Source organism: Onychostoma macrolepis, chromosome 05 (assembly GCF_012432095.1).
Source record: "Onychostoma macrolepis isolate SWU-2019 chromosome 05, ASM1243209v1, whole genome shotgun sequence".
Taxonomy (NCBI): Eukaryota; Metazoa; Chordata; class Actinopteri; order Cypriniformes; family Cyprinidae; genus Onychostoma; species Onychostoma macrolepis.
In genome coordinates, this window is record NC_081159.1 from 29,835,111 (window position 1) to 29,861,187 (window position 26,077).

Consider the following 26,077-nt stretch of genomic DNA (forward strand, 5'->3'; position numbering starts at 1 on the left):
GAAAAAACTACTTAATTACAGTAACGTGAGTAGTTGTAATTCGTTACCTCCACCACTGGTCAACAAGTGATAAATATGCTGGCAGCATGCTACAAGCATACTAAAACATGCTAGCAACACTTAGATAAGTGTTAAAGCATGCTAGTAATGCAGTGAAACAGGAAGTTGCTGTAACTCAGGCATGCTGTGTTCAATCTGCCCCAAATTTAACAAGTTTGATAAGAGGCCTGTCCTGAACACATATACATTCCTGTATTTGGTTATAGTCATAACGCCACCTGCTGGCAACAGGAAGTGACATGTTTAACACTGTAATGGACTCCTAGGTGCATATTAAAAAGTGTCAACAAGTGATAAATAGGCTAGCAGCATACTACAAGCATACTAAAACATGCTAGCAACACTTAGCTAAGTGCTAAAGCATGCTAGTAATGCAGTGAAACAGGAAGTTGCTGTAACTCAGGCATGCTGTGTTCAATCTGCCCCAAATTTAACAAGTTTGATTACAGTCCTGGCCTGAAGACATCTACATGCTCACATTAATGGTCAAATAATAATTTGCATACTAAAATAATAAATTGCATACTAGCATACTAAAACATGCTAGCAACACTTACTAAGTACTAAAACATGTTATTAATACCATGACACAGGAAGTTGTTGTAACTCATGCATACAATGTCTTATCTGCCCCAAACTTCACACCTTTTATAATAGTCTTGGCCTAAACACATCAAAAGGCCAATATTCAGTTAAAATTATAGCGCCACCTGCTGGTGACAGGAAATAACTTGTTTCACACTAACTTAAACACACAATGTCTGATCTGCCCCAAACTTGACATATTTGATAAGAGTCCTGGCCTTAACACATCTGAAGGCCAATATTCAGTTATAATCATACTGCCACCTTCTGGCAACAGTAAATTACTTGTTTTACACTAACTTAAACATGCAATGTCTGATCTGCCCCAAACTTGACATATTTGATAAGAGTCCTGGCCTTAACACATCTGAAGGCCAATATTCAGTTATAATCATACTGCCACCTTCTGGCAACAGTAAATTACTTGTTTTACACTAACTTAAACATGCAATGTCCGGTCTGCCCCAAACTTCACATGTTTGGTAAGAGTCCTGGCCTGAACACATCTTAAGGCCAATATTCATTTATAGTGATAGTGCCACCTGTTGGCAACAGGAAATGACTTATTTTAAACTAACTTAAACATGCAATGTTCAATCTGCACCAAACTTCATATGTTTAATAAATGTGCTGGCCTGAAGACATCTACATGCCAATTTCCAGTTATATACATAGCGCCACCAGCTGGCAGCATGAAATTACTTGTTTCACACCAACTTAAATATGCAATGTCCGATCTGTCCCAAACTTCACACGTTTTATAAGAGTAATGGTCTTAACACATCTTAAGGCCAATATTCAGTTATAAACATACCGCCACCTGTTGGCAATAGGAAATGACTTGTTTTACACTAACTTAAACATGCAATGTCCAATCTGCACAAAACTTCACAAGTTCGATAAGAGTCCGGGCCTGAACACATCTAAAGGCCAAAATCCCATTATAATCATAGCGCCACCTGCTGGCAACAGGAAATGGCTTGTTTTACACTAACTTAAACATGCAATGTCCAATCTGCACCAAACTTCACATGTTTGGTAAGAGTCATGGCCTGAAGACACCTAAAGGCCAATATTCAGTTATAATCATAGCGCCACCTTTTGGCAATAGGAAATGTCATGCTTTATAGTAACTCAAACATACTACTTTCAATCTGCATCAAACTTCATATGTTTGATAAAAGTGCTGCCCTGAAGACATCTACATGCCAATATTCAGTTATAGACATAGTGCCACCAGCTGGCAGCAGGTTTGGCACATATAAATAACTTTGACACATTCCTCTATGTTTGCCTTTTTAAATGCATATTGCTCACCGTTCCCTCTCTCCCTGAAGCAACCGGTCGGCGGTGAGCCCGGGTGCGAGGGCCCATTCATCGCTGTTTGCAGCTTTAATTATTATTATTATTATTATTATATATATAATGAAGAAATGGTCAGAGATATGTAGTGGTTGTACAAAAATGTTATCTGCAGTACAATTGCGTGTGTAAATTAAATCACGTTGGTTGCCTGATTTGTGCGCGCTAGTAGTGGTAAGACGTTTGAGATCAAATGAAGCTAGGAGTGAATGAAAGTCTGTAGCATAAGGCTTGTCTAGATGAATGTTGAAATCGCCAAAAACTAAGAGTGGAGTGCCATCCTCCATGAAGGAGGGCAGCAGCCCATCCAGCTCCTCTAGGAAGGTGCCTAGAATTTGGCCAGGGGGGCAATAATTTACCCCAATCTGGAGTTTTATAGGAGCTGTTACAGTAATGGCATGAGATTCAAATGAGTTGTAATTGCATAGGGGAGAGTGGGTTGAGCATTTCCAATTGTTTGAAATGAGCAGACCAGTGCCCCCACCCCGGCCAACTTGATGTGGGGTGTGAGAGAAAGAGAAATTGTTAGAGAGAGCAGCTGGGGTTGCTGAGTCTTCTGGACGAATCCAGGTCTAAGTCAAGCCCAAGATGCTGAGTGTGGATTGTAAAGAAAAAGCAGAAATGAAGTCTGCTTTGTTGACAGCTGACTGACAATTGTCAGTACGCTCAAAGCACACACACGATGCCAGGTTCACATTATTATACTCCGTTTGCTGTGTGCATGCGGTGTGTATTTTTTCCGCCCTCACGTTAACGGATCAGAGCGTTAACACTGCACACGGTTGTGGTCCGGTAGTGCGTTCCATGAGTGGTGCGTCTGCAGCAGTGCAGCGATCGTTTCCGCACCAAGTCTATCTTTGCTGTACTGTACGCACTGAATTAAAGTGACAGCGCATTGTTTGCATAAATATGAACATGGATTGACACGAAAAAATGTAGTAATTACACTATAAATGCATATAATTAAAGTCTACTGTGTTTGACAGTCAAAACATATGGCTTTTTGGCTAGGTTTAAAAGAGTAAAGAGCACTTTTAGATAAACAAGGCAATAATAGATGGCACTCGTGGAAGTATGGAAAGCAAAGTTCTTTATGAACTGCAGGATTGTTCATAATAATGATTTAAATGCAAAAGAAAATGCAGTAGAGCTGACTGTTTCTGCCAGTCATAAGTTCATTTAGAATGTTTGTGATAACATAAGAAAAGTAGTTTAAATGTTTTGCCACTTCCTTGAGCAACTTAATATTTAAATCTAGAAGTAAATGCAAATGTAAAAAGCACTGAATAATGTGTTGCTTATATTGTATTTAAACACGTCTATAAAGATTGTATTACTGTAAAAAAAAAAAAAAAAAAAAAAAGAATCACAAAGAAAAAGCATTTTCAGTAACAACGTTTGGATTTGGAAATCAAAATAATGGATAAATGCTGTGTTTGTGGTAAACAGATGGATCAGTAGTGGACTCCTGTGTGAAATCAGGCTTGTGCTGTGTGTAAGCTTTTCTGCAACAACTGCACGATTGTAAAAACAAAAATGCACTGGATGATCAAACATTTAGGTGAGATTAAAGTATATTTATGAAAAAATGTCTAAAAAAATGCCTCCCTCCACCCCTCAAATGAAAAAAATCCTCTCTCACAAGAGTCGCCTAAGAGGAGAATTCCCCCCATTTTCAAAAATGAAATTTAGGCACTGAATAAATGTCCAAAAATACTGATTGGAGTATCAATATAAATAATTCTACATGATAAAAAGATGGCTTTTAAAAGATCGGTATTGGTGATCGGTATTGACAGATACTGCTTTCTGTGATCTGCCTCAAAAATCCTGATCGGAGCACCCCTAGTTCTGTGTGTAGAGTTTTGAGAAATGGAGCTATAGTTTCAAAAACTGTGTGTACTGTAAGCATTTTTTTTAAAAACTGTAACTGGAATAAGGCATATCTGAGATCTCACAAGCTGACGATAGGATATTATGACTAGTGCATATTGTCCAACACTAGTTACGACACTTCATGAAGTTTAGTACAAAGCTAAGAAAAATTAGCAATGAAATCATATAAGATAAAATAACATATGATGGAGTATTTCTGTGCCAGTTACATTCCTTCATGGTTTGTATAAGTTTTGAAAAGTTATTTATTTATTTTTTTTTGAGTATGGCCCTGTATGACATAAAAGGCAGAATTCCTTGATGGGCACTTCTCCCGAAAGAGCGTGCACACACATCAACCAGAAGGAGAGCATGAGCAAGAGCGTATCCATCAATTGTGCTTCATTCGAGTTACAGAAGTCATCAACAGCGCTGCACAGGACTTGCTCGAGAAAGATTTGTCTTTTTTTTTTAGACCACTAAATCAAACAACAATGTCAAAAAAGAAGTGTGTTTCTGGTCGTGAGGGAGAGATAACCTTGTTCAGCTTGTCAAAGAACTCAGCATTAAGGTAACAGTGGATACAGTTTGTTTCTCCAGGGGCAGCAACGGATTTGTGCAAGTGTGTTTGTTTGTTCGCTGCATTTCAGTGACAAATGTTTTATAAACAAATTAAATAAAATTTAAGGTAATAAAGTTTTTGTTCCTGTTTTATTTAAATTGATGTCACAGGTTGAAGACGATCACTATGCAAAGTCTGAGCATGCTTATGAATCTTTAGCTCCGCTGATGGCATGCCTCCAGGAGCTCGACTGTTTTCAGAGAGAAGTAGTACAGCTTTATCTGTCTTTTAGAAATCTTCGGAGATATGAAGGATGCAATACTACTCTATAGGTACTCAAGATGAACATGAGATTGGCAGAAACTGTGTTAGTCCCCTTTAATACCGAATGAGAATGGCAAGACAACGAACCCTCTGATGTCACAGGCTATAGTACTGCAAGATGGCAGTGACGTTGCCAAATAAGCTATAATGGGACATCTCTTTTCTTTTAAAAGTTTACCTTTGTCGTGTTTGCTATATAATTGTTCATAGATATTCATTTACTAAATGATGTTACCTTGACTGGCTTAATTTCCAATTTAATTAAAATGTACATTTATTTGCATAAATAACAACAACAACAATAAAAACAATAATGGCAGTACCAGAATGAGAACTACTGCTCATCTAAATGACTGACTTGTGTTGTTGTGAGGTACTTACCAGTAACAGACTCTGGACATGATCAGCTCCAATCTTATCAATGTTGGACACCACTGGTCCATCCATCACAGCTTTAATACGAGCACCCTCTACAGATAGCCGGGGGATGATCAATGTCTTTATCACCTACATGGAAATTAAATGATTTAAGACAGTGGTTCTCAAAGTGAGTTACAAGTACAAGTGGTACTCAAGCTTTCTCTAGTGGTACGCAGAGAAATCATTAAATTAAATATAAATTAATGTTAAAACACAATACATTTTAATTGAATCTTTATTTGAGTGAAGTTTTTTAAAAATATATTTAAGTACAGTACAGTTTTTATTTAACTTTTAGGAACAACACATTTTAATTTAATCATTATTTAAGTTTTTTTATTTACCTGTTTGTATGCACAGTGCAGTGTTAATGTTCAAACTGTGTATTTACAATGTTAAAGTGGTTGACAACAATAAATATTCTTATTAGGAATAAAACTGTGTAACACTTTATTTCGATAGTCCACTTAAGACATTCTACTAACAGTAAGTAACTTTGCAACTACATGTCAACTAGCAGTAATTAGAGTATTTGTAGACTGTCTGCTTAATATCTTCTAATAATTTATTTTGATGAGTCCACAACATACAACATACTGACTATGAGAAACTTTGCAAGTATATGTAAGGAATAATTGACGAGGTGTGCATTATTTTTCTAATAATTCAACGGACCAAAGTCAATTATTCCGCTTATACTACGTTGCCACAGCTCAATACATCGATCAGATGATATATTTCAAGGCGCTATTGTGAGTAGGATTATTTCTTCTGCATCTCATCCAACGCCTCTGTTGCTAATTCCAAAGCGTAATTTTAAACCCAGTAACGGAGGCTTGAGCTGTTGATAGCAGACTAATGCAGTTAATAACCAAGTTATGTGAGAGAGAGAGAGAGATTAACGTTACCTCTGTGAGTCTGTGCGTCTCTCAATAGTGTTCGGCAGCAATGTCTCTAGTTATAGTGAAACTTTAAGTTCATTTTCTTCACGAACAGCACCGTTGTTGTTACCTCGCTTGTGAGAAGTAATGTAGTTTTTAAGTTGTTAAACTATGTTACTGATAAAATCGTCAGAGTAGCGCTAACAACATCAGCGCTTATGTTAATGTGTGTGCAAACTGTCTGTGAGGGAGAGAGAGTGGGAGAGATAGAGTATGTGCTTTCTGTACATAAAACAATTTTGTGGCAAAAACATGGACATGATCTGTCGTTTTTTTTATCCTTTTGTTTACTAAATTTATTTGTTTGGCCAGTGTCGTTGTGGGTTTTTTGTTTTTTGCTGTAAGGACCTTTGAAATAACTCAAATAATTTGGCGAAGTGATATGGTCATGTAATGCGGTCAAGACCTGCCTGGAACTACGTTCACCATGCATTTCCCTGAAAATAATTGCACACCTTAGAACGTTCGTCAGCCAATCAGATTCAAGCATTCAACGGCCCCGTTGTACAAGTCAACTTATTCTACTAACCCTAAACCTACCCTAACAGTCTACCCTGAGAGTTAGTAGACATAGTTGCAAATGAATGAGAATTAGATGACATGCAGTTACAAAGTTACTTATAGTTAGTAGAATGTCTAAAGTGGACTATCAAAATAAAGTGTAATCTAAAACTGCCTCTTTTCTGAACTCTGCAGAGCTGTAGCTGAATAGTTGGACCTACTACGCTTACTGTATTTTAATGTTGGTCACAATGGTGGTACTTGGAGAGCCAAATATCTGCTGAGGTGGTACTTGGTATAAAAAGTTTGAGAATCACTGATTTAAGGTTTACTCTCAGTGAATGATCAGCACACTGGAATGATACAAAACAGCTTTCTGATAAAGCAATATGGTACACGAAACTGCTGTATACAGTGGCAATGCATAGCGGCAACTCATTCAGCCAGGACTATATTCACAAAACAGCACGGCCTTGAATGCCTTAATGCCTGTATAAAACAGAACAGCAGTAAGCAAATTCATTATTAATTTAGTAACTTTTAATTTTGGGCCCCGTGAAATTAATTTTTGTATTTTACATTTAATTTTTTTATTATTATTTATTTTATTATTATTATTGATTTAAAACTCTTTTTTTTTTTTGGCTATTCACAGTTCACGACAGTACATGATGCAAGCGCGTGGCGGTGCAAGCGCTGATCCAGATCCAGCATGATAACGTTGAACACACAGCGTGATGACGTTGAACACAAGGCATGTGTTCAACGTCATCATACTGGATCTGGATCAGCGCTTGCACCGCCACACGCTTGTGTCATAAACTGTCGTGAACGCACGTCCACTAGAGAAAAAGTAGAGATGAAAATGTGGAATAAAATCATTATTTTTGTTTTCTTTGAGGTCTTATGGGTTTGGAACGACATGAGGGTGAGTAATTAATGACAGAATTTTAATTTTTGGGTGAACTATCCCTTTAACAGTGAACTTCACTTCACTTATTAAAAATAACTTTAAAACACAAACAGAACACACACACACACACACACACACACATATATACAGGTGCTGGTCCTATAATTAGAATATCATCAAAAAGTTGATTTATTTCACTAATTCCATTCAAAAAGTGAAACTTGTATATTATATTCATTCATTACAAACAGACTGATATATTTCAAATGTTTATTTATTTTAATTTTGATGATTATAACTGACAACTAAGGAAAATCCCAAATTCAGTGTCTCAGAAAATTAGAATATTACTTAAGACCAATACAAAGAAAGGATTTTTAGAAATCTTGGCCAACTGAAAAGTATGAAAATGAAAAGTATGAGCATGTACAGCACTCGATACTTAGTTGGGGCTCCTTTTGTCTGAATTACTGCAGCAATGCGGCGTGGCATGGAGTCGATCAGTCTGTGGCACTGCTCAGGTGTTATGAGGTTGCTCTGATAGTGGCCTTCAGCTCATCTGCATTGTTGGGTCTGGTGTCTCTCATCTTCCTTTTGACAATACCCCATAGATTCTCTATGGGGTTCAGGTCAGGCGAGTTTGCTGGCCAATCAAGCACAGTAACACCATGGTCATTGAACCAGCTTTTGGTACCTTTGGCAGTGTGGGCAGGTGCCAATCCTGCTGGAAAATGAAATCAGCATCTCCATAAAGCTTGTCAACAGAAGGAAGCATGAAGTGCTCTAAAATTTCCTGGTAGATGGCTGCGTTGACTGTGGACATCAGACAACACAGTGGACCAACACCAGCAGATGACATGGCAGCCCAAATCATCACTGACTGTGGAAACTTCACACTGGACTTCAAGCAACATGGATTCTGTGCCTCTCCACTCTTCCTTCAGACTCTGGGACCTTGATTTCCAAATGAAATATAAAATTTACTTTCATCTGAAAAGAGGACTTTGGACCACTGAGCAACAGTCCAGTTATTTTTCTCCACAGCCCAGTTAAGATGCTTCTGACGTTGTCCCTGGTTCAGAAGTGGCTTGGTAGCCCTTTTCCTGAAGACGTCTGAGCATGGTGACTCTTGATGCACTGACTCCAGCTTCAGTTCTCTCCTTGTGAAGCTCTACCAAGTGTTTGAATTGGCTTTGCTTGACTGTATTCTCAAACTTGAGGTCATCCCTTTTGCTTGTGCACCTTTTCCTACCCAAATTCTTCCTTCCAGTCAACTTTGCATTTAATATGCTTTGATACAGCACTCTGTAAACAGCCACACCTTTCAGTAATGACCTTCTGTGACTTACCCTCTTTGTGGAGGGCGTCAATGTTCGTCTTCTGGATCATTGCCAAATCAGCAGTCTTCCCCATTATTGTGGTTTCAAAGAACAAGAGATACCCAGAATTTATACTGTAGGGATGGTCATTTATTCTAACTCAAATGTAAATATTCTAATTTTTTGAGATACTGATTTTTGACTTTCATGAGCTGTAAGCTCTAATCATCAAAATTAAAAGAAATAAACATTTGAAATATATCAGTCTGTGTGTAATGAATGAATATAATATACAAGTTTCACTTTTTGAATGGAATTAGTGAAATAAATCAACTTTTTGATGATATTCTAATTATATGACCAGCACCTGTATACAAGTGCATCTCAAATTAGAATGTTGTGGAAAAGTTCATTTATTTCAGTAATTCAACTCAAATTGTGAAACTCGTGTATTCAATAAATTCAATGCACAGAGACTGAAGTAGTTTAAGTCTTTGGTTCTTTTAATTGTGATGATTTTGGCTCACATTTAACAAAAACCCACCAATTCATCTCAACAAATTAGAATATGGTGACATGCCAATCAGCTAATCAACTCAAAACATCTGCAAAGGTTTCCTGAACCTTCAAAATGTTCTCTCAGTTTGGTTCACTAGGCTACACAATCATGGGGAAGACTGCTGATCTGACAGTTGTCCAGAAGACAATCATTGACACCCTTCACAAGGAGAGTAAGCCACAAACATTCATTGCCAAAGAAGCTGGCTATTCACAGAGTGCTGTATCCAAGCATGTTAACAGAAAGTTGAGTGGGAGGAAAAAGTGTGGAAGAAAAAGATGCACAACCAACCGAGAGAACCGCAGCCTTATGAGGATAGTCAAGCAAAATCGATTCAAGAATTTGGGTGAACTTCACAAGGAATGGACTGAGGCTGGGGTCAAAGCATCAAGAGCCACCACACACAGACGTGTCAAGGAATTTGGCTACAGTTGTCGTATTCCTCTTGTTAAGCCACTCCTGAACCACAGACAACGTCAGAGGCGTCTTACCTGGACTAAGGAGAAGAAGAACTGGACTGTTGCCCAGTGGTCCAAAGTCCTCTTTTCAGATGAGAGCAAGTTTTGTATTTCATTTGGAAACCAAGGTCCTAGAGTCTGGAGGAAGGGTGGAGAAGCTCATAGCCCAAGTTGCTTGAAGTCCAGTGTTAAGTTTCCACAGTCTGTGATAATTTGGGGTGCAATGTCATCTGCTGGTGTTGGTCCATTGTGTTTTTTGAAAACCAAAGTCACTGCACCCGTTTACCAAGAAATTTTAGAGCACTTCATGCATTCTTCTGCTGACCAGCTTTTTAAAGATTCTGATTTCATTTTCATTTGTGCTTGACTGGCCAGCAAACTCACCAGACCTGAACCCCATAGAGAATCTGGGTAATGTCAATAGGAAAATGAGAAACAAGAGACCAAAAAATGTAGATGAGCTGAAGGCCACTGTCAAAGAAACCTGGGCTTCCATACCACCTCAGCAGTGCCACAAACTGATCACCTCCATGCCACGCCGAATTGAGGCAGTAATTAAAGCAAAAGGAGCCCCTACCAAGTATTGACTACATATACAGTAAATGAACATACTTTCCAGAAGGCCAACAATTCACTAAAAATGTTTTATTTTATTGGTCTTATGAAGTATTCTAATTTGTTGATATAGTGAATTGGTGGGTTTTTGTTAAATGTGAGACAAAATCATCACAATTAAAATAACCAAAGACTTAAACTATTTAAACTGAACTGAGTTTCACAATTTGAGTTGAATTACTGAAATAAATGAAACTTTTGTGAAACTTTTCGTGAAACTTTTCCACGACATTTTAATTTATTGAGATGCACCTATATATAAATATATATATGTATACACACACACACAGTCATGGCACCCTTGGTAAATATGATCAAAGAAGGCTGTGAAAATGAATCTGCATTGTTAATCCTTTTGATCTTTTATTTAAAAAAATTCACAAAAATCTAACCTTTCATTGGAGAATAAGAAGAAATGGGGGGAAATATCATAATGAAATAAATATTTTTCTCTAATACACATTGGCCACAATTAACGGCACCCTTTTATTCAATACTTTTTGAAACCTCCATTTGCCAGTTTAACAGCTCTAAATTTTCTCTTATGCCTGATGAGGTTAGAGAACACCTGACAAGAGATCAGAGACCATTCCTTCATCCAGAATCACTCTAGACCCTTTAGATTCCCAGCTCCATGCTGGTGCTTCTTCTCTTCAGTTCACCCCACTCATTTTCTACAGGGTTCAGGTCAGAGGACTGGAATGGCCATAGCAGAAGTTTTGTGCTCAGTGACCCATTTTTGTGTTGTTTTTGAGGTTTGTTTTTGGATTATTGTACGGTTGGAAGATCCAAACATGGCCCATTATAAGATTTCTAACAGAGTCAGTCACTTATTGATTTTTTATCTGTTGGTATTTGATAGAATCGATGATGCCATGTGTCTAAGCAAGACATCCAGGACCTCCAGCAGAAATACAGGCCCACAACATCAAAAATACAGCAGTATATTTCATTGTACACATGGGCTACTTTTTATCCCTGTGTTCACCAAACCCATCTTGAGTGTTTGCTGCTAAAAAGATAATTTTTTAGTTTCATCTGACCATAGAGGCCAGTCCCATTTGAAGGTCCAGTCGTGTCTGATAACTGAATATGCTGGAGTTTGTTTTTGGATGAGCCAGGAGAATTTTTCTTGAAACCCTCCCAAACAACATGTGGTGATGTAGGTGCTGTTTAACAATTTATTTATTTTTTTAAAGGTTTTCTGACCCCAACACTCAACTATTTTCTGCAATTCTCCAGCTGTGGTCCTTGGAGAGTCTTTAGCCACTCAAACTCTCCTTCTCACCGCGCATTAGGACGATATAGACACACGTCCTCTTCCAGGCAGTTTCGTAACATTTTATGTTGATTGGAAATTCTTAATTATTGCCCTGATGGTGGAAATGGGAATTTTCAGTGCTTCAGCTCTTTTCCTAAAGCCACTTCACTAATTTGTGAAGCTCAATTATCTTTTGCTGCACATCAGAAATATATTCTTTGTTTTTTCTCAATGTGATGGATGATTAAGGGAATTTGGGCTTTGTTTTCTCTCCTATTTACATTTTTTGAAACAGGAGGCCATGGCTGGATAATTTCATGTTCATAATCACCCTGGAGTGCTCAAAACTGTGAATATGAATGGGAATATACTTCAGAGATATTTTACTCATAAGAATTTCTAGGGGTGCCAATAATTGGGTCCAACGTGTTTTTGAGAAAAACATTTATTTCATCATGATATTTCCCCCCATTTTAAATTCTTATTATCCAATGAAAGGTTAGATTTTTGTGAATTTTTTAAATAAAAGATCAAAAGGATTAACAATGCAGATTAATTTTCACAGCCTTCTTTGATCATATTTACCAAGGGTGCCGATATTTTTGGCCATGACTGTGTGTATATATATATATATATATACACACACACACACACACACACACACACACACACACACACACACAGTGGGTACGGAAAGTATTCAGACCACCTTAAATTTTTCACTCTGTTATATTGCAGCCATTTGCTAAAATCATTTAAGTTCATTTTGTTTTCCTCAATGTACACACAGCACCCCATATTGACAGGAAAAACACAGAATTGTTGACATTTTTGCAGATTTATTAAAAATGAAAAACTGAAATATCACATGGTCCTAAGTATTCAGACCCTTTGCTGTGACACTCATATATTTAACTCAGGTGCTGTCCATTTCTTCTGATCATCCTTGAGATGGTTCTACACCTTCATTTGAGTCCAGCTGCGTTTGATTATACTGATTGGACTTAATTAGGAAAGCCACACACCTGTCTATATAAGACCTTACAGCTCACAGTGCATGTCAGAGCAAATGACAATCATGAGGTCAAAGGAACTGCCTGAAGAGCTCAGAGACAGAATTGTGGCAAGGCACAGATCTGGCCAAGGTTACAAACAAATTTCTGCTGCACTTAAGGTTCCTAAGAGCACAGTGGCCTCCATAATCCTTAAATGGAAGACGTTTGGGATGACCAGAACCCTTCCTAGAGCTGGCCGTCCAGCCAAACTGAGCTATCGGGGGAGAAGAGCCTTGGTGAAAGAGGTAAAGAAGAACCCAAAGATCACTGTGGCTGAGCTCCAGAGATGCAGTCGGGAGATGGGAGAAAGTTGTAGAAAGTCAACCATCACTGCAGCCCTCCACCAGTCAGGGCTTTATGGCAGAGTGGCCCGACGGAAGCCTCTCCTCAGTGAAAGACACCTGAAAGCCCGCATGGAGTTTGCTAAAAAACACCCAATATGGTGAGAAATAAGATTCTCTCGTCTGATGAGACCAAGATAGAACTTTTTGGGCTTAATTCTAAGCGGTATTGTGGAGAAAACCAGGCACTGCTCATCACCTGTCCAATACAGTCCCAACAGTGAAGCATGGTGGTGGCAGCATCATGCTGTGGGGGTGTTTTTCAGCTGCAGGGACAGGATGACTGGTTGCAATCAAGGGAAAGATGAATGCGGCCAAGTACAGGGATATCCTGGACGAAAACCTTCTCCGGAGTGCTCAGGACCTCAGACTGGGCCGAAGGTTTACCTTCCAACAAGACAATGACCTTAAGCACACAGCTAAAATAACGAAGGAGTGGCTTCACAACAACTCCGTGACTGTTCTTGAATGGCCCAGCCAGAGCCCTGACTTAAACCCAATTGAGCATCTCTGGAGAGACCTAAAATGGCTGTCCACCAACGCTTTACCATCCAACCTGACAGAACTGGAGAGGATCTGCAAGGAGGAATGGCAGAGGATCCCCAAATCCAGGTGTGAAAAACTTGTTGCATCTTTCCCAAAAAGACTCATGGCTGTATTAGATCAAAAGGGTGCTTCTACTAAATACTGAGCAAAGGGTCTGAATACTTAGGACCATGTGATATTTCAGTTTTTCTTTTTCAATAAATCTGCAAAAAAGTCAACAATTCTGTGTTTTTCTGTCAATATGGGGTGCTGTGTGTACATTAATGAGGAAAAAAAATGAACTTAAATGATTTTAGCAAATGGCTGCAATATAACAAAGTGAACAATTTAAGGGGGTCTGAATACTTTCCGTACCCACTGTATATATATATATATATATATATAAACACACACACACACATATATATGGGTCAATGACTTAACGCCTAAATTTTCTGTCCAATTGCATTTTTTCAGTTAAAAATTGGTTTAAATGCATAAAAAAGATGCCATATATATGAAGGGCCGCTCCCATATATGAACTCCCTTTAACTTTTCAAAAAACATTAGTTATTCAAAATAGCATGTGGTGTGACTGCCTGGCCATAATTTTTTTTTTTTGTAAACATCTTTGAAATTACCCTACGTTTATTCAGATGAATTTTCTGCACTATTTGGCATGATTTCCAAAGTGTTTTGTAATACTGTATAAAATTGCAAAGCATTTGTATTTATATTTCCGTCATAATATACAAATAGTGTTGTCACAGTACCAAAATTTCAGTATTCGGTACCAATACCAGTGAAAATCCACGGTTCTCGGTACCAATTTTGGTACCACATGCTAATTAAAAAACACTATTTTTAATAATAAAGTCAAACAAAAATAAAATGTGCAAAAATCAATGCCATTCTTTATACTTATTTAAATTGTGTTTCAAGTTTTGGTCCCACTTTATATTAGGCGGCCTTAACTACTATGTACTCACATTTGAATTAATAATTTGGTACAATGCACTTATTGTGTACATACACGTTTTTACATTGTACTTTTATTTTTAAAAATACCTATATATAATTACATCTGTAATTACATTTATAATTACACTGTTGACCCATCCCTTACACCTTAACCCACCCTTAAACCTACCCATACCACCAAGCCTGTCCTTAACCTTACCCGTATCCCACCCACCTCAATAGCAGCAATAGTGCTTTGCAATACAGTATGAACACAATAAGTACATAGTAGTCAAGGCCACCTAATATAAAGTGTGACCCAAATTTTTCCTCAAGTGAAAAAAGTATGAAAAACAGTAAACAGTAAAGTTTCACCCAAATTTAATTTGTCTTTTAATTAATGAAATTTAAACACATTTTATTTTTTTGGTAAATAAAGGGGATTTACTATTAAAATGGAATATGGAAGAAATATTGTGTCATTATTTCTTTAAAAATAAATATAAATTTTTTTCAACGGTAGTAAGAGTATTACATACATTCTACTAAATAATAATAATATATTTCTGGCACAATGTCTTTAAGAGAAACTTTTATTTTGATGGGTTGCCGTGAATACCTTTCAATTTCTGTGTGTAGTAGAGGGCTGCATTGGGTTTGGGCTCCCGCGGGACCCAACGCAAATCTCGCGAGAGCGGGTGGTTTTACCTTTGCTGCGGGCGGGAGTGGGCGGTCAGAAATTTTCGCGGGAGACCCGCAGGGAATGGTGGGATTTGGTGTGTAATAGAAATGGAGTCAACACATTAAGTTGAGAATAAAATTAAAGCTGCTGTTTACATGACAAAAGCAAAGCAAGGCAAGTCAGACATCTGGAAACAATTCTCAATTGTCACTGAAAAAAATGGGAGTTAAACTTCGTAAGTTGCGATAAATGTGCACAATAGTGATGCGTGGATGGCGGTTGTATCCGTGGGTCGGGTGGATCATGTAATAAAAAAATACATTTTAATTAATTGCGGGATGAGATAAATCATTAGTGATGCAAATATTCTCTAAAATATGAACGTGTTTTAAATTTATTTTTTCATCAGGCAGACAGACACGCAGATTTAATTTTTGTGTGTGTTCGCCTGTTCGGGAAGTTGCAGTGACAGATACAGTGGCATTCCAGATAAAGTTTGAATGGAGTAACGCGTGTGTTTATGCTATTAAGAAAGTGTAGACTATAATCTGGCCAAAGAAGAACTTTTGTTTTTTAATTAAATGTTCATTTAAAAGCAGCCTATTATCATTGTATTAGCCTGTTACCGTTACCCCTTACGGCTCCTTTTGTTCCATCCTTCACGTGGATGCCAAATCACACAAGGAGCGAAGCAACTGGATTCGCGAGACCACGAGATTCTGGGATGCTTCTGAAACGTGCCGCGGCGTGGCTGGTATATACATATCTATGGGTATAAACACAAGCATTGACTTGACTAGAGCAACCGTGATCAGCTCCGGTGGCCGCGTCGGATCCGTAATGCGCGGCAGACGTGATGCGCAGATCAGCTCTCACTGAATCTGCTGTTCAAAATGAACCATCCATTCATATCATCGTGCAAAAATAAGAATTAGTCTAATTAGAATCATTGTAATGTGACGATCGGGTGCGGGTCGGGTCGGTTATCTAAATCAGAGAAAAATATAGGTGCGGGTGGTTGACGGGCGGATAATTTATTTGAAGCAGCGGATTCGGGGTGACGTGATCTCTAGTGCACAAGGACATAAATCTGGCACCTCTGCCCTGAGGCGACATACCTATTTTCTAAGTTCTATCTATGTGTTTATTTACTTAAGTTAAAGTTATTTCATATTTTGCTTTGGCTTATTTAGCATACTTAAACTGTTTGTTAACAGTTATGGTCATTGCACACTGAGTCTGAAATTTTTGCGTGCGTTTTTCCGATTTTTCGTATTCCTCATCCTTTCCTATCAAAATGCATGCTACGGATGCGAAAAAGCAGAAACTCAAACCTAATCCGATTTTTTTTTTTTATGAAGGACGAAAGTTTCGGAGGCAGTGTGTGTGACATAATGTGAGGTTGTATTTATTTTTTAACGTGCGAAAATTTCGGACTGGGTGTGAAATGACCTTTAAACTGTTTGTTTAGTAAATCGTTTGGTGCTTGTGTATCAAGCAGTAGGCTACTTTTAAAAACTGAGGTACTGCTATTTGTGCTTTTGTTTTAACGGTTAATGTTTAATAACGCTAATAAAAAAAATACCCAATGTTTTTGTCAGGTGTGGTGCTTTGGTTTAGCATTACTTCATCTTATTTAAACGCAATCATGTTTAAATCCTGCCATTCTGGATGATAAGTTGAACGAATATTTGAGTATTTGTGTAGCCCACATTTTTTTACAAGCTCTGAGAGAAAGTCCGCAGGAGTGAGCGGGAGTGGACACCCGAATCCGCTGCTTCAAATAAATTATCCGCCCGCCACCCACCCGCACCTATATTTTTCTCTGATTTAGATAACCGACCCGCACCCGATCGTCACATTACAAAGATTCTAATTAGACTAATTCTTATTTTTGCACGATGATATGAATGGATGGTTCATTTTTAACAGCAGATTCAGTGAGAGCTGATATACAAACAAACTTTGTCCTATGATTTCCATTTGATGAAATATCATGTGGTGTGACCATCAAGAAACTACCATTTTGGGACTTTTATGTTGAAATCCATTCAAAGATAAGACTTTGCATCATATACCAATTTACCAAGGACCCATGGAAGCATCAAGTAGGTCTCTTTCAAATTTGGAAAAAAAAAAAAATCTTTTTAATGGCTGGTATGAAGTTACCACATTTGGATATCATGTGGTATGACCTCAAAAAAACAATGAATAATAAGATATTTCTGCAATTATTTATTTTAATTATAAATTTCATAGTGACCTTTTGTGGGAAGCTAGCTTGTTTTGTTTAGGTGACCAATACTGTGCTTGTAAATTTTGACTGAATTTGAAAATATCATGTGGTGCGACCAAATATCATATGGTGCGCCCACTGCAGAGTGTTTTCCATTATAGATATATGTCCCAGATTGGCAGATATGTCCCAGTTTTTTTGCTTTTATATTCAATTGATGGTTTATATACATAAAATACTTTATTTTAGTATAATTTGGAATATATTTTTATGCAATTTGGTTCATTTCAGACTGTTTATGTTTAATCTTTGTACAATATGAGAAAAAAAAATGCAAAAAAATAAAATAAAAATTCAGAGCATGTGATTTTAGTTTGGTAATTATGCATTTATTAGTAATTTATTATTTATTTATTAATAACTATTTTAATCTATTCTACCAGATTATACTGCCAAGCAAAGTAAAATAAACGCTCACCATAGGCAGCATGTTAATTCTGACCCTGCTGTCTAGCACAAACTCCAGATGTCATTTTCTACTATAAGAAAGGTGTTCATGTTGTCATCTCAGAACCTGAGCTAGCAACCTCCTACTACTCTAAATTGACCTTTCGCAAAGACCCACCCCCCTTGCTAAGTCCGACAAACCATGGCACTTTCATGCCACGCATCATGTTCTCACGCATTGAAAAATACATCACGGAGCAAAGAGGACACTGACAGACAAGACAGAGCTGGTTACTTTTAGTATGAAACAAAGTCTCAGTGTTCAAATTTTGTTGTTTTTTAAAAGAAATTCAAACAACAAATTAGGGCTGCACGATATATAGTTTCAGCATCAATATTGCGATGTGCGCATCTGCGATAGTTACATCTCAGGATGTGCGATGTTTGGTAGGCCTATTCTTATCGGTATATTTATACTGCTCATTTTCTTTGCTCAGACACTGCGTCTACACCAGACACAACAGCTGTACAGAGATAACCATTTAAAATAAATTTTGTAGCAGAGCTACTGCAAGCGATTTTCAGTGCTGGAAATCAATTTATCCTTTGTTTAAACTTCCGCGTCGTAGTGGAGAGCGCAGGTCAAGGTTGCTTAGCAATGGCAGATGCCACGGAAGTGCAAGCTTCCAAGCACTTTGGAAAGAAGGTAGAAAGCGGCACGGCTCCACGCATTTTTGTGAAAGTCTAGACGTGACAAAACGACCATGGCCAATCATTTGAACTTTGTGTCAGTATGTCACAAATAGAACGAGGCAGCATTAGTTTACTGGCTGGGATTTTTCGTGTCGCCGCATCCAGTGTAGTCAGTCACACAGCATCACTGATTATAATGGGTTCTATTGTATTTTGTCACGTTGCACCGCTCGCGTCCAGTGTAGACATGATGAGAGCCACGCAAATGCACGTGAACACTGAATTCCATTCACTTCCGCTACTATTTGTGCCTGAAATAACACATATGTGCAAAACTATGTCAAAATGCATGTCTCTGCAAGTAACTTTGTAAAAAACAGTGGCTTATGTCTTAGGTGAAGGTAAACAATTGAGAAAGAAAGAGTATAACAATAACAGCAGTTTAATGTCCCTGTCGCTTTCTGTGTCATGTTAATCAAACAACAAAACACAGAGTAATTTATTTCCTATGCTGATTTACTCCCCTACAAAATCACATGAACCGATCATCTCTTCATCTTTACTAGTCATAGCACGAAATGAACATGAATGAACATCAGAAGGTATCTTGTTTCAACCGTGAAAATATGTCAATACACACCATTTTTCAAGTTCAAGTCCACCGACGTTAATTTACTCTCCTGTCTTGTTTGTTTGTCGGCGTTATAATATGTCAGACTGCCTGTTAATCAAACTCCTGGCGAAAGGGTCAATTGAGCAGCCAATATTGGGCAAAGTACAGAAATAACTCGGGCTAAAGAAATGCCTGCAGTTAATGCCCCGTGCTACACTTTTCACACGTCTCTTTAAATATATTTTTAATGATATAAGGTCTTTTTGTCATTTGGAGCGACCATTAATCATGTGGTGTGACCAATAATAGCAATAACTGCATTAAAATAAAAAATCAAATACATAAAATATCAAACATTGAAATATGAATCACTGCTACAGTATGCTTAAGTGAATGGGATTTTAAAAACATTTTTATCAGTTTTATGCAATTTGCAGGAAAAATAAGTCTGTTAACTACATTTAAGAAGGCAACTCTGAAATTATAGAACAAAAATAAGAGATCATTATTTACAAAAACTCAAATTAAATGCAAATACTTAGTTTCTAAACACTTTAATTACTGAGAACATTAAAAAAAATGTTAAGCATGTTAAGGAAATTATTTAATTTTAATATAAATCATGGTCACACCACATGACATTTTTAAGGCTACGGCCAATTCATCTAGATCAGTGTTACTCATTGCGTGGCTCGCCAAGCTTTAATTTGTGGCTCGCATGGCAGTAAATAATACGATGATATGATCAATACAGAGATTTCATAAAAACATTAAAAAAAACATGCAGGGCTATAACAAAATAAAAAACCTCACACCATGTCTACACCGGACGCGAGCGTCGCGGTGCGATCAGGGCTTTATGATTTCCGCGATGCGGAAAACGTGGACGGAATCGCGGAATCTAGTTATAAAAACAGACGCAGAATGTCATCGAATTTGTCAAAGTTTGGATGAATAAATCAAAAGTAGGTCATTACACTTAAATCAAATCGCGATATGGACTAGTATCTGTAAATATTAACCTGCAAAAATACCATTTAAATATGAATCCTGCGTGTCTCGTTATGAATGAACGCACAGACGCGCAGTTTCGTTTTATACACACATACTGAAGCGCGCAGTGTTTTCAGCGTCTGCCGTCTCGCCAAATGAGGACATAAATACATGAACAACAGTCAGTGTCTGCTCTATTACAAATGATTTATATATATATATATATATATATTTTTTTTTTTTTTTTTTTTTAAATACCCAAAACAGCGGGATTACAAGATGGAAATATAGACTAGAAAGATATTTAAACTTGCTCTGCCCTTACGTCCATGACATCGACTCACCGCGGAGTTGTTTTGGCAATCTTTCCAGCTCTTATCGCCAAATGTGCTCTTGGATGGTTAGATACATGATGGGCTAATGTAGAAGCAAATAACTTTAAACAAATAACTTTAAATAACTTTTAAAAATAACCCCCTTTGTATTGCATTGTATATTGTATGTTCAGGGATGACAGATGGATAAGCAGACATGCTATTTATGACTGGATGTAACTTTTGATACTTTGCGGTAAAAGTGGCTCTCCTATTGACTGTGTCATGTAAGTGCAGCTCTCATGAAAAAAATAGTGAGGACAATTGATCTAGTTACTTGATTTTAAATTTTAATATGAATTTGTGTGTACACAACATTCTTAATGTTTAAACAAATACAGTAGATATTATAATTTTTTGTATTTTAAAATTGGCCTTCTGAAAATCCTTATACGTCAATGACCTATATATATATATTAATGCTGCCAAAGTTAACGCAAATTCATTTTCTGTTTGACCCATGGCCTAGCACGTAGTTGGAGAAATGGATATGTACAGTGTTGCCAACTTAGCGACTTTGCAGACCCCTTTAGCGACTTTTTTTCCCCCTCTTCAAAAAAAGTGCCTAGCGACAAATCTTTAGGGTTTGCCCAAACCTTATTTAGTTCCTGAGACTCGCTGGTACTGCCACGCCAGCGAGAGGTCTCTCTTTCCCAGTGCGCGCACACACCTTTCTCTCTCTGTGCATCTGCATTGTTCAGCGACCGGCGGAGAGGAGCAGTGCTTTCAGTTAAACACAGATATTATGATGCTTCTCTAATATTACATGCAATTAGGCTATAGCCGAAATCACAGCACAGCTATTGTCATTATCTTATGTGTATTTGATTTCATCAGACAACAGCTCGATTATGAGGATTTTTGTGCAGATTAACATCTTGGAAGGGAGAGCTGGTTAAGGGGTCGTTGTTTACTGTTTCTGTCTGACAACAGAAACAGCAAAACATATCAATGAAAACAGTTTTATTGAGAATTTAGCTGTATCAAAATACAGTATGTGGGCATAGAGAGGCAAACAAATCTAATAATAAACAATAAATGTACATTTTGCATGTTCAGAAGAAGTGAGCTGCTCTGTCGTGCTAAAAATGTAAACAGGTTTGTAAATTGGTCAGTGCATAGAAAGTGAATTAATGGGAACCTGGTATTTCTTTATTCATGTTTCTAATAGACATGAACAAGTTCTTTGAAAAACATCTATGACCTTTGGAAAATGTCTAGACTTCATGCTCTATGTTGACTATGGTTTCACTAATAATAAACATATATTGCATAAAGCATCCATATTTGTCCATGCCCATGTTGATTAGAGTATTAAAAACTTGAAAAGTATTAATTTAAGGTACATTTAAAACAAATAAAAATGTACAATTAATCACAATTTAACTCATGACCATCATGTGATTAATCGCGATGAAATATTTTAATCGATTGACAGCCCTAATATATACATACACACACACACACACACACACACACACACACACACACACACAGGTGCATCTCAGAAAATTAGAATATCGTGAAAATGTTGTAACTTATTTCAAAAGTGAAACTTTCATATATTCTAGATTCATTACATGCAAAGTAAAACATTTCAAAGGTTTTTAAAAAAAAAAATATTTTGATGATTAGCGCTTACAGCTCATGAAACTCAAAAATCCAGTATCTCAAAATATTAGAATATTTCCTAAGATCAATCAAAAAAAGGATCTGCCAAACAGAAAAGTTCAAGTTCTTTAAAGTATGTTCATTTATGGCACTCAATACTTGGTTGGTGCTCCTTTAGCACAAAAGCATCAGTGAGGTGTAGCATGGAAGCGATCAGCCTGTGGAACTGCTGAGGCACTAGACTGAGCCTTCAGCTCGTCTGTATTGTTGGATCGACTGTTTCTCATCTTTCTCTTGAAAATATCCCATAGATTCCATATGGGGTTCAGGTCAGGCATGTTGGCTAGCCAATCAAACACAGTAATATCATGGTCAGCAAACCACTTGGAAGTGGTTTTGGCACTGTGGGCAGGTGCTAAAGTCCTGCTGGAAAAGGAAATCAGCATCTCCATAAAGTTTGTCATCAGCTGGAAGCATGAAGTGCTCCAAAATCTCCTGGTAGACGGCTGCATTGACTTTGGACTTGATAAAACACAATGGACCAACACCAGCAGACACCACGGCACCCCAAATCATCACTGACTTCAGAAACTTCACACTGAACTTCAAGCAGCTTGGATTCTGTGCCTCTCCAGTCTTCCTCCAGACTCCAGACCTTGATTTCCAAATGAAATGCAAAATTTACTTTTATCTGAAAAGAGGACTTTGGACCACTGAGCAACAGTCCAGTTCTTTTTCTCCTTGGCCCAGGTAAGATGCTTCTGACGTTGTTTCCGTTTCAGAAGTGGCTTGGTAGCCCTTTTTCTGAAGACGTCTGAGCGTGGTGACTCTTGATGCACTGACTCCAGCTTCAGTCCAATCCTTGTGAAGCTCTCCCAAGTGTTTGAATCGGCTTTGCTTGACAGTATTCTCAAGCTTGCGGTCATCCCTGTTGCTTGTGCACCTTTTCCTACTCAATTTCTTCCTTCCAGTCAACTTTGCATTTAATATGCTTTGATACAGCACTCTGTGAACAGCCACCCCTTTCAGTAATGATCTTCTGGACCACTGCCAAGTCAGCAGTCTCCCCATTATTGTGGTTTCAAAGAACAAGAGATACCCCGAATTTATACTGTAGGGATGGTCATTTAATGAAGCTCAAATGTAAATATTCTAATATTCTGAGATAACAGATTTTTGACTTTCATGAGCTGTAAGCTCTAATCATCAAAATTAAAACAAAAAAACTTTTGAAATGTTTGACTTTACATGTAACGAATCTAGAATATATGAAAGTTTAACTTTTTGAAATAAGAACTTTTCACGATATTCAAATTTTTGAATGCACCTATATATATATATATATATATATATATATATATATATATATATATATATATATATATATATATATATATATATATATTTAGAACTGTCAAAATTAGATTAATTTTTCAGTTTAACCCATGAAAATTATTTAACGGTTAAAAAACTACGGTTCGCCACCCCACTCACAACTGCTGTTTCAGTCTCTTTTTTCTTGACAAGAACCATTGTTTATTTAAATGCAGAACGTCTTTATGACCACATCAAATGGTAGACAGTTTCAGACGCATGCTCCAGCTTCACTTCAGCAGCAGGCACGAGTCAAACGAGCACGAAGCGGTACTGTGCTCGGAGCGCATGCTCTTCAATTGCATCACAAATGTGCCAGCGCTTGTAGCCTGCATCATTTCATATCAAATCGCAAAAGAAGCTACGAGCATGCAATGTCATAGTTATGTTGTCAGTTAAGTCATGAAGTTACCAAAGAGGCAATTAAAGCGGCCTCATAAAACCTCTTGTTATATGAGCCTCATTTAAGAATTACTGCATTTTGTCTCTGAAATGCAGTGGTTTTCCAAACTGTCCTGGAGCAGCCCAGCACTGCTTCCCTCACCTAACACACTCAATTCAACTCAATAGTAGAGACTTTAAGACCTGAACTGAAGTGAGTCAGAACAGGTAAAGACATGCCTCTTAAAGGGACAGCGGACAAAAAACCTAATAACAAGCTGCTGTGATGTCTGATAATCAAAGATCAAAAGAAAAAAAAGAAAGAAGAGGAAATCAATAACTTTTGTAGCTTTAAGGATTCATCTATATTTAATTTGGAATTTAGTGTTTGATAAATTCATTCAATTTCCATATATTTCCTACTTGCTGAAGGGCACAGGTAAATATGACATTTATTATAATGGGTTTATGTGAAGATTGTTTTAAGTTCACTTAAATTAGAAGTTATTTTACGTAGTCTAATAAATGTTAAAACTGACAGCTTTGTAATGTTGAATGGCTAATCAATTAAATAAAAAAATATTTCATAGAGACATCAGAGTGATACTGGCCTTCAGTCATAAAAAAGATGCCATTATACAAATATTAAAAATATACTGTATTTATGTTGTTTCTACATTAATTTGAAGATTGAAGGTGAAATTATTGCAATGTAAAAGTATTTTTAAAAACTTTAATGTTAGGCGGGAATGTGCGATTAATTAGGGTTTTTTTTAATCGATTGACAGCACTAATATACACTATATTGCCAAAAGTATTGGGTCACCTCCTTCTAATGAACAGGTCTGACTACTTTAGTAATTTCCATGAGTACAAATCTTAACGTTTAAGCATATAATGATATTCTAGGGCAGGGCTATTCAATTGGCGGCCCGCGGGCCCAATCCGGCCCGCTAATCATCTTCATCCGGCCCAAGGAAGAGTACGCAGGTTGCACATTCGCCTTGAATTGTTCTTGCACTAATTAGTTTGTCCACAAGGTGGCAACACTGGCTCGGGCCAGCCAAAAAGAAAAGGGAGAGACGCAATAACAACAATCTACCGGAGAACGCAACATCAATAGATAGCAGCATTGACAAGCGCTTATGTGAGGGAGTTATGAGATATCCACAATTATAACGTTAGTTTAAACAAGTTTAAAGAGAGTGTTATCGGTCATAACTTCTGGCGAGAAATAGCGCGACACTGGACGAAGATTTTTATCAAAGCAGGAAGTCTTTTTCTTAAATCTGCGCGTTTGGCTGAACTCATAAACTGAGTAACTTCAGACAAGCGCACCAGCACTTCGATGGACAAAACCACACACAATGATGTAAAAATATGTGGTTTTGGCGAGTTACCTCATAAACACAGTCTTAAATCAGTTATAAAATCCTAAATGGGAGAGTCCCCCAAGGATCTGTATTGGGGCCATTACTATTTATTATATATATAAATTGTTTAGACGTTAACATTGATAATGCAAGGTTCCACTTTTATGCAGACGACACTGTCATTTATTGCTCTGCTCCTACAAAACAACAAGCTTTGGGTGACTTACAATCAGTGTTTGATAGTATTCAAGCAAGGTTTTTTACTTTAAAGTTGGTCTTAAATGTTAAGAAAACAAAATTTATGTGGTTATCAAACTCTAGAAATTCTTCGGATAGTCCCGTCGTTCTCCGAACTTTGCAAGGGAAACTGATCGCATTAGTGTCAGAGTATAAGTACCTGGGCATCATAATTGATGATACACTATGTTTTAATACATATATCAATTATTTGCGGTTAAAGTTGAAGAAGCGGCTAGGATTTTATTTCAGAAATAAGTCTTGCTTTTCATTTAATGCAAGGAAGAGGCTTGTGTCTGGAACTTTTTTACCAATTCTTGATTATGGGGATGTGGTGTATCAGAATGCCTCTTCTTATCTTCTTGCCTCTTTGGAAGCTGTGTATCATGGTGCTTTAAGATTTATTACGAATTGTAAATTTTCTACA

General features: G+C 37.4%; 1 protein-coding gene across 2 annotated transcripts in view; it reads right to left on the reverse strand.

The window, feature by feature from the left end:
* Nucleotides 1-26,077, reverse strand: part of taf6 (TAF6 RNA polymerase II, TATA box binding protein (TBP)-associated factor) — a 111,889-nt gene that overhangs the window by 15,537 nt on the left and 70,275 nt on the right. For both annotated transcript variants that reach the window (XM_058776696.1, XM_058776694.1), the window contains exon 12: nucleotides 5,150-5,275. In XM_058776696.1, coding sequence (XP_058632679.1) covers nucleotides 5,150-5,275 — 126 coding nt within the window. The remainder of the gene's footprint in view (nucleotides 1-5,149; nucleotides 5,276-26,077) is intronic.